Genomic DNA, 9,967 nt, shown 5'->3' with positions numbered 1-9,967 from the left:
GCCAGAGCGTGGGGTCCGGGTCTGAGAGCCAGCGGCGCGGGACTGCGGATGCACGGCGACCCGCGAGTGGGATTCGGGAACGCTGGTTTCCGCGCGGTCCAGCATCGCTGTTCAGCTGCGCTCATCTCCCGAGCCGGAGGTGAGCCTTGGGATTTCGAAGCGCGGTCCTTGGCAGCGAGGGCTCTGCGCTCCAGGGGTCTCTTGTCCCTGGGGTCTCCGGGCCGCAGACTGGGGACAGTTCCTCCCGGGAGCCGTGCCTAGGAAAGGGTGGGGGATTTCAGGCACCAGGGGAAAGGACGGTGAGCTCTCCGCCCCTCCTGGTACCCGCGGCGCGTCTGCTGGCCGGGGTGGCACCCAGAGAGAGGTCCGTGCCCCTTGGCCTCCCTGGGGTCTTCCGGCCGAGGTGGGTATCAGCGGGTCCCAGGCCCCGGCACCGCCGCGCTCGCGCGCTGGCTCGGACGCTGCCCAAGTTCGCTTCTCCGGTCCCGTCCGGTCTCTTGCCCCCGCAGGTGCCGCCTGTCCTCGTCCCGCTGCCGCAGCCGCCGGACATGGAGCCCCCAGTCCAGATCTTCCGCGGTGAGCCGGGCCCCACCTGCTCCCCGAGCACCTGCCTGCCCCCCAACGGCAGCGGCTGGTTCCCGGGCTGGGCAGAGCCGGACGGTAACGGCAGCGCGGGCTCGGAGGACGTGCTGCTGGAGCCAGCTCACATCTCCCCGGTCATCCTGGTCATCATCACGGCTGTCTACTCCGTGGTGTTCGTCGTGGGTTTGGTGGGCAACTCGCTGGTCATGTTCGTGATCATCCGGTGAGCGCGGGGTCCCGGCGCTACAGTGGCCGCAGCCGGAGGGAGGGTCGGGCTGGTCACCAGGACGCGCGGAGGGATGCCAGCCGGGTAGTGGGGACCCCATTCCGTCAGGGCTCGGGAGAGGCTCAGAGGGCGGCCTCTTCGAAGTGAGATTTCCTGGGAGACGTTTTGCTGTGGGACTCGAGGTTCGCCCAGGACGAATCCAAGGGACCAGAGGTGACTTGAAGGTTTAAGGGTGACCCTCCCCTGCGCCCCAAATCCCTGCAGAAGGCCCTTCGGATGGAGATCATGGGGTGTCCCTGCAAGGGACAAAGTCGGTGTCTCCTGGAAAGGAAACTAGTCCAACTGCCTGGCCTTTTGCCTGATTGCCTGCACCAGTTTGGAGCACTTTGTTTTGCCCTTGCAAATATTTCTTTAGGTAAAATTCATGCCCATGCCCTGAAGAGAATTCGGGATTTCCTGTGACTCATCAGAATGATGTTATGGTTTATGAAGCAAATCCAGTATACTATTTAAGTACCCACATGTGAGCCTTGTAGTACTGACATGCCATCTTATTTGTTTAGAATGCTGCTCACTTTGGTACCGAAACCATCTAGTATTTGGCTCCTAAAGTATGGGTGCTGGAGGTTTCCAAAAATTGTTTTGCTTTTTATCCCCCACCGTGGGAACTGGAGCTTTCTTTTTATTGTTCTTTTGTGGGCGCATTGAAGTCAGCTTCCAATAATAAATACCTAAATATCTGCATATATGCTAATTTTCTGGAAAGTGAAGTGATTTCTATTTTGGCCTCTCATAACAAAGGAAGCAAGAGAAAACAGAAATCCTACCATTGTTTGGATACCCTTTGAGAAATTTCCCTTCCTGGGAGACTTCATGGTTTTCAGCTGCACATTTAAGAGTGAATATGAAGATGAGACGTTCCTGTGAATAAAGGAAGGATGCAAGTCACTCTACTTAGAGGCATAGAAAGGATGAAGAACTTTTTTTTTTTTGATCTTGACTTTAGTTTTGAAACATGCTGTTTATTTATTATGAACTTTAAAGACAGAATCTGCAGTAGCATGAATCTTTCAAATACCTGTTTCATTTCTCTCTCTCTCTGACTTGGGAATGTCACCTCTTTTATCCTCATCTGTGCTACAGAACTGAAAACCATCTTTTAAGCCTCCAAATACATATTATAAAGCTCTTTTCACCTACAATTAGTGTCTCTAGCTTGGTGACCTTGCTTTCCACAATTGCTTATTGCCTTCCACTGGACTTCTATCAGTGATGAGTACAGGCTACAGAAGTAATATTTTACAAGCAAATTGTTCTTCCAAATCCTTAGTAATTGCAGGGCTACTCTCCATTAGAGAGAAGATTATAGTAACCAAGAGAAAAGAAAAGACAGCTGTACTCTAAACTATAATTAAAATTTCTAGGAGATCTTTGCTACAGAGGCTGTTGTTTTACAATAAAACATTGTTACAGAGAAAGGGGATGCCAGGAGCAAACCCACTCTGTTCCTGCTCCATCATACTTAGGTGCTTGAGTGAAACAGATACACGTTACTGTCACTTGAAAGAGAACTTGAAGTTTTGAGTTTGAGAGGGCTTTTTAAGTTGCTCTATAACTCCTTGTATAGCCCTGCAGTCTAGGATTAAAAAGAATAAAGAATCCTAAAATATGTGAAAAGATAACTCCATGGGGAACATTAGACATGTCAGAAAGAAAAAAGAGTCACTGTAGATTGACTAGAATTTTTAAGATAAATACAAAGAAATATAAATATAAGCTAAATATGTCTATCTCAAAGACATCCAAGACTAAAGTTTGTGAAAAGGGGATAAATTCAGCTAAAAATGCAAAAAGGGTTATAGAGTTCATGTAATAATATTATGCATCTGCCCACTCCATTTGATAGTAAATGAGGAGCGAAGAGTTCTATTATCATCTTGGAAAGCCAAATATCAAAACAATAGTTGGCTTAAATCTATAGCAAAGAGCATTAAGAAGCATTTAGAATTTGTTCAGACTGATACAGGGCCAGAGAATTGAAAAATAAAACCTCAGAAGAAAACTTGATGGATTTGGGTTTATTTTGCAAAGGAGAAGAAAGGACTGAAGGTTGGAGCCAGGCATCAGACGCCGTGTGCTCATCAGAACTTAGAGCAGAACCAGAGGGTGGAGTTCAAGTGTGGCTTTTGTGATTGACCTTGGCTGAACAGTGTCACTTGAAAAGATGGAGGATCACTTTTGAAAAGGATGTTATTTTAAAATATTGAACTTGCCTAAGGGTCCTGGTTGAGTCATCTAGGAAATCACCCTAGAGATGGAATTCAGATGCTCGGATGGTGGGGCAGGCACAGGTCTGGGATGGCCATCTCAGACCTGGGAGGATGTGAGGATTGTGGAAGAAGCATTGACTGCTTGTAGACCTGCCTTACAAATGGCTCTTCCTTCAGCACCTGGAATGTCATCCAGTATCTTCTGAAGATCATCTAATGTTTCAAGGATTTTCCTCCTTTAATGTGTAGCAACTACTACAGTTGCCCAGTGTTAGGGTTCTGTAACCTTTCACTGTGAACACCTTAAAATTTAAGCACTGCAGCCTCCCTCTCTCCAGGTAAAGGAGTTTGTGGTTCTGGCTCAGGAAGGTCTTACCTCAGCCCCTGATTCATGTTCTTGGGTCCCACCAACACCCTGGGGTGCCCATGGTGATCCTCAGGGTCCTAACCCCGTGTTCGCTTCACCTCTCCTGTGCAGGTCACCTGCAGTGAATGCTATGATGCCCACCCAGCCCACGCCTGGGACATTGCCAGGCAGCCCCACCTCTGGTACCTTATATTCCTTTTCCCAGCCTAACCACAACTTCCAACACATATGGCTGTCTCCTCTCTTGGTGAAAATGATTAACATTTAATGAACACCTAATATATGTACTCTTGCCTGGAAAATCCCATGGATGGAGGAGCCTGGTGGGCTGCAGTCTATGGGGTCACACAGAGTTGGACACAACTGAGTGACTTCACTTTCCCTTTTCACTTTCATGCATTGGAGAAGGAAATGGCAATCCTCTCCAGTGTTCTTGCCTGGAGAATCCCTGGGACGGGGAGCCTGGTGGGCTGCCGTCTATGGGGTCACACAGAGTTGGACATGACTGAAGCGACTTAGCAGCAGCAGCAGCAATATATGTCAGGCTGGTAAAGCTGTGTGGTGGTTGGTGGTTTAGTTGCTAAGTTGTGTCCAACTCTTGTGACCCCATGGACTGTAGCCAGACAGGCTCCTCTGTCCATGGGATTCTCCAGGCAAGAATACTGAAGTGGGTTGCCATTTCCTTCTCCAAGGGATCTTCCCGACCCAGGGGTCAAACCTGCATCTCTTGTGTCTCCTGCTTTAGCAGGAGGATTCTTTACCACTGGAGCCATGTGGAAAGCCCATGGGTATGTTTCCACATACCCATTTAACAGATTATGTTCCCTTAGCTAACGTCCTTTCTTCCTCCTGTCTGTCTTGGGTAAACCTCTTGGAGGAATAACCCCTGCCCATCGCTTTGGTGTCGTCCATCTGTTACTCAATCAGAGCACTTGAGTTTCCTCCCTGATGCTCGTCTCTCAGACGTGTAGGTCTCACGTCCCAGGTGATGTCTCAGGCTGGCTGTCCCTCAAAGTCCATGGGGATTCCACGTGCTGGACCAATCTCACCTTCTCCTTGACTTCCTTCCACACACAATGGGTTTCTTGTCAGTCTCCATCACAGGCTCCTCTTTCCTGATGTGTCCTAAATAATCATCTTTTCCTGAGCCTTCTTAGCTTTCTTTGCACTCTCTTCATATTAGTCAGGATTCAACCAGAAAAGCAGAACCAGTAGGGGATATATGTGTGTGTGTGGAGGGGTTTACTACAAAGACTTGGCTTAGGTGATTGTGGGGGTGGCCAGTCAGGTCTGTAGCCCTGAGGATAGGTGTCAGGAGAGGCAGAACACACTTCCAACATGGAATCTCTTCTTTCTCAGAGAAGCTGTATGCCTTGTGGTTAAGACCCTTTGACTGATTAGACCAGGCCCACCCAGGTACTCTAGGATCATCTCCTTTGTTTAAGATCAACTGATAACGGACTTTAACCACATCTACAAAACACCTTCAGAATAGCATCTTGATGAGTGTTTGAGTATTTGAAGACCATAGGCTGGCCAAGATGGCTCATCAAACTGACCATCACTCTTGATGGTATTATCCATTCTTGTGGCTATAACTGTCAGGGAAACTCTGAACAGTCCTAAACCTGTGTGTCTCTCTTCCACTTATTCATCCCTACTTCACACTCATCTGCCCTCCCTCCTTCTGGATGGTTCTATGGGATTGTCTTGTAGGTTTCTCAGATTTCTAGTGAATCTGCCTTGCTAAGGCTGCCATAACAAGGACCACAGACGGGGTGGCTTAAATCACACAATTGTGTTCTCTGCTTGCAGTTCTAGAGGCTGGAAGTCCAAGATCAAGGTCCTGGAGGGTTTGATTCCTGCTGAGTGTCTCTGCTTGCAGATGACTGCCTTTTCACCCTGTCCTCATGTGGTCATCCTTCTGTGTGGACATTCCTACTCTCTGTATTCTGATCTCATCTTATAAGGACACTTGTCAAGTTGGATCAGAGCCCATTTTACCTTAATTTTACCTCATTTCATCTCTTTGTGCTCAGTCGCTTCCGTTGTGTGCAACTCTTTTTGACTGTATGAACTGTAGCCTGTAGACAGGTGCCTCTGTCTATGGGATTCTCAGGCAAGAATACTGAAGAGGGTATTTTTGTTTGTTTGTTCAATTTAAAGAAAAGCTTTACTCTTATAAAGGTATGTTTCTTTTTAAATTAAATGTAAGGATAGTGTTAGTCACTCAGTTGGGTCTGACTCTTTCCGACCCCATGTACTCTTTGCCACCCCATGGCCTTGTAGGCTCCTCTGTCCATGGAATTCTCCAGGCAAGAATACTAGAGTGGATTGCCATTCCCTTCTCCAGAAAATGTAAGGATAAGCAAGGAAAAATTATTAGAAAAAGTTACAGGAAGCAGAAAATTATTTGGTCCTTGATTGTATAAATTGTGCCTTTTCTTATTAGTTTTCATTAATTATTTGCTATCACAATAAAGACACAATAAAGGGATCAGTCTTCTGGTGACCTTGTCTTGCTCGTAGAAGACTTTGGCTTCCCTGTAATTCAGCCTGGGCAGTGTTGGAATATCCCCAAAGGGGTAACTTTGTAAGGGGTGTATTCCAGATTCTCTTAAATGTTAAGGGAGCCGACTTAGATCATGTCACCTGAAGACATGCAGGGAGACGTGAGAGGAAAGACAGAGGTGCGTAGTCGTCATTAACTACTCACTGCTTCCTGTTCAACTGCAGGCTTACCTTAGGCTTTGATTAGAAAAAAATAAGTATGTTGTAATTTATCCTGATCCTCTCTTGGAATCAGTGCTCAACATTTCCTTTAAAGCAAGCATAGGAAAGATAATTTCAGAAATTATTTTCAGAGGAGCCTATCTTAAATGTCCCAAAGTAATTTTACTGTTTGACAAGCTCTTAAAAGAGAAAATTGGCTTCACTGCCACTGTTTACATGGATTAGCTAAATGAGATTATTTTCTTCCGTGTGGGACATGTGGTCACGGAAGCCCAAATCTTCATGGAGCTATTTCAGAGATCAGAGACTGCACAGTTGCTTGAAAAGGAAGGAAGGAGGAAAGGAGTAAGGAGGGGAGGGAGGGAGAAAGAAAGAAAGAGAAAGGAAAAAAAAAACAGGAAAAAATAAAAAGAAAGAGAAAAACAAGCAACGTGGTTATCAGGTCAGAGCTCCCAAGATTTAACAGACTCAGGCAAAGTTGTAGTCTTTAAAATCACTTTTGGATGGTGGTGCCAATACAGTTTTTTTGGCGCCCGTCTTAGCGTTATTTTTAGGAGGGACTGACTTCTCGCTGGGAAATGGCAGCTTCTATCCATTTTCTGCCCAGCGATGTCTTTAGGCAGCAGGCAGCATCTTCATGAGAACTGGGCAGTTGGCATCGCCTTCTCCCTAGGTTAACCTGTGGAGACACTCAATTGTTGCTGCCCTGCTTCATGGGAGATGTGCCTCTGTGCTCAGCTAAAAACCTAAAATCGTATGTCTGCGAGATGGTTTCCTTTGTAAGATTTGGCTTCTGTGTTTCAGAGGTAGAAGGTTTTACAGGCTTTATAAAATACCAGGTTAACAAAAGATGGTTTCAGAATAACACTCATGTATTCCTCAACAGAAAATCAGCCAATGTATTTTGTTTGTTTCTCTCTTTGGCTGGAATGCTGGCTTATATCTTAAATAAGGAAGACTTACAGGGGAAGAATGGATTTTAGGAGTGGGGATAATATTGTAAAAGGCTTATGCCTTTTTATTTGACTCACTCCACTGACCAAGCAAGTCAGCATTTAAATGAAAAATGAGAAAAACATAAAACATGTGGATGAATTGAGATACCCCAAAGGAATTGATCTGAAGTTGAGGGGGGAAGCCTTCAGACTAAGCATGGCTGGACTTACGTGCCTTTAGAGATAGGCTGTAACAATCAGAGCGATTTTCCAAGATTCTGTTGAATATTAATTCTTCTAAGTTCACAGCACAACTCTAAACTCTGCTTTGCTGTGTTGCTTTCCACCTAGTGCCGGGGGCTCTTCCTTTCCACAGAAGACAGAGCAGGAGAGTGACCTTGTCGCCTCTGGGTGGCACCCTGTGGCTCACCTTAGCTAAGTCAGTTTTCGGTATAAAAATGGGAAAATAATTCCAGAAGTCTACATACGTCTAGGTATCCAGAGAGTTGTACACTAGGAAACACTGCATCCGTCATTTGAGATTCGTAGTAATAGTTTTCTACCTGCTGGTGTTGTTTAGTCACTAAGTCGTGTCCAACTCTTTGAGACCCCATGGACTGGAGTCTACCAGGCTCCTCTGTCCATGGGCTTTCGCAGGCAAGAATACTGGAGTGGGTTCCTGCATCCTTCGTGATAAACTCTCACCCTGTGTGCACTGCTGGACACTCTGGACAGTACCTCCTGGGGAACAGGGCTGTGACTCCAGGAAGGGGAGCACTTCCTGGGGCCCGGGCTAAGGCAGTGAAAGCACTGCTTCAGCACTGCTTCCTCCCCTGCCCCACAGCACCCTCAAGGACAGCCCACCAGGGCCTGAGGAGGTGTCTGTCTGCCTTCTGACTGCACCTCACTGCCAGCCTGGTACTGGCAGTCCCAGGAGTTGGGGCTGGGGTACACCCTGCCCCCTCCTCTGTTCTCCTCAGAGCTTTTGCTCAGCCTGTGGTACAGTGTCAAGGGCCTGATATCTACGTGAATACGACACCTTTAGAATACTATCAGTTGAGGCTATTTCAAAGTCAGATCATTGGAGAAACAGCAGCTCAAATTCCCTTTTTTTTAAAAATCACAAGCTACTGCCCTTTAGTGAAGAACCATAATTTCAGTAGTAAACAATCTAAAAGGATGTTTAGCCAATTCATTGAGATGAACTGGAAATATCTGGATAATTTAATGAAGCAAACTTATATTTTTTTAAAAAAGTTTCCCTGAGAATTTGCATCGATACAGCTGTCACATCTGGCTATTTTATTTTACTTTTTCAAATTTTGTTTATTTATTTAGCCAGGTCACATGGCATGTGGGATCTTGCTTCCCTGTCCAGGGATTGAACCCATGTCCCCTGCATTGGAAGCACAGAGTCTTAACTACTGGACCACCAGGGAAGTCCCCAGTGTCTGGTTATTTTAAACATAAAATCTAGAATGCTGTGTATCTGGAAAACATGCCCAGGGGGATGAATACGTCATACGGAGAAAAGATGCTGAAGCCCACTCTCACTGTGCTGTTCCCCCACCACTGGTTAAAGAGGGGTGTCTCTTCCCTGGGCCTGCAAAGCCTCCCCTTCCTGAGTTTGGTGTTCAGGCCTTGGGTCTCTTGGTCCAGCCCCGGCTTGTGGGGTGGCGGCCAGCTGCCCATGGGGCAGGTCACACTGATGTTTTCATCAGATCAGCATTTGTTCAGGTGCTTTCTGTTGGCCAATAGGTATTTGCTATATTAAAGGATTCTCTTCAGATAATTGGCCAGTAGGATGTTTGCTTTTTTGTGATGTTGAAGCCGAGATTCTGTGTCTACTCAGAAGGCTCACATTTTACTTTTCCCATGGTCTCTCGAATTTGAGGAGATCACTCACTTCCTCTTCACTGAGTTCCCTCTCCTGAAAGCCACGGGCATTGCTCATAGACAAGCTGAAACACCATAACCTGCGTGATGGCCTTTGTCTACCGAGGGGTCACATGCTGTGTTTTGTGTTGATATTCCCTTCTGGCTCCGGCTCTGCCTCCTCATGTCAGATGCTTCCTGCCCTCACAAGGTGCAGTTAACCACACTTACCAGAATGTCTCTCAATCTTTAGCTGCTGGAAGGAACGGAATTCCGAGTATCCTGTCATTTCTCTGGTACAGTTTCTGACTCCTTAAGAAACTTTGGAATATGGCCCTCAATTCCTTTACTTATTAGAGATTACATTCTCCTCCTGCCCTCAATCTTTCCCAGCGTCAGTGTCTTTTCCAGTGAGTCGGTTCTTCCCATCAGGTAGTCTATTCTTCTGATTTGTGTTACAATCTTGACTCAATTAATTTAGAAGATCCTGGGGGCAGGATCTGTGTCAACTTGTTTTTCAGTCGCTTCAGTGTCCAGGATGCTGCTGTGTATGGAGTAGGAGCTAAGACTTGGTGTTGAAATGATAAGAAGATGTGGCTGGGGAGGGAGCATGAGCCAGCTGAAGAGTAGAGAGGATGTCAGCCTGGCAGACGAGGGCAGGGATGAGCCACAAAATACCAAAATCCACAAAACCAAGAATGTGTCTGTGTTTAAAGATATATGGTGATTAGCCATCAAGATTAAGGGTTTATTATGCTGCACCAAAGCTAAAAAGCAGCTCCTGATTTAAAAAGCCTCATAAAGTTAAGGAAAAACACTGGGGCAGCACACCTCAATAGTAAGGGATAGTAATGCTCCAAGAGTAAAGTCTCTACTTGGATTGTCTGCACCGGGCAGGTGCAGGGCAGGACAGGAAGCCATGAACCTGCAGTGTCACAGGGTCAGTTCCTCCCTCGACAGCCATGCTCTCCTAGACTCT

At 46.5% G+C, this 9,967-nt stretch overlaps 1 protein-coding gene across 1 annotated transcript in view; it reads left to right on the top strand.

Moving 5' to 3' along the window:
• The first annotated feature begins 74 nt into the window (after window positions 1-74).
• The window catches only part of OPRK1 (opioid receptor, kappa 1), a 21,708-nt gene continuing 11,815 nt past the window's right edge, over window positions 75-9,967 (top strand). Inside the window, exons 1-2 of the mRNA XM_010838952.1 lie at window positions 75-139; window positions 510-805. Coding sequence (XP_010837254.1) covers window positions 549-805 — 257 coding nt within the window. The 5' untranslated portion in view covers window positions 75-139; window positions 510-548. The remainder of the gene's footprint in view (window positions 140-509; window positions 806-9,967) is intronic.

Source organism: Bison bison, unplaced genomic scaffold (genome assembly GCF_000754665.1).
Source record: "Bison bison bison isolate TAMUID 2011002044 unplaced genomic scaffold, Bison_UMD1.0 scf7180017864108, whole genome shotgun sequence".
Lineage (NCBI taxonomy): Eukaryota > Metazoa > Chordata > Mammalia > Artiodactyla > Bovidae > Bison > Bison bison.
Note: the sequence above shows the minus strand (reverse complement) of the source record. Positions and strands in the feature narration are given on the sequence as shown.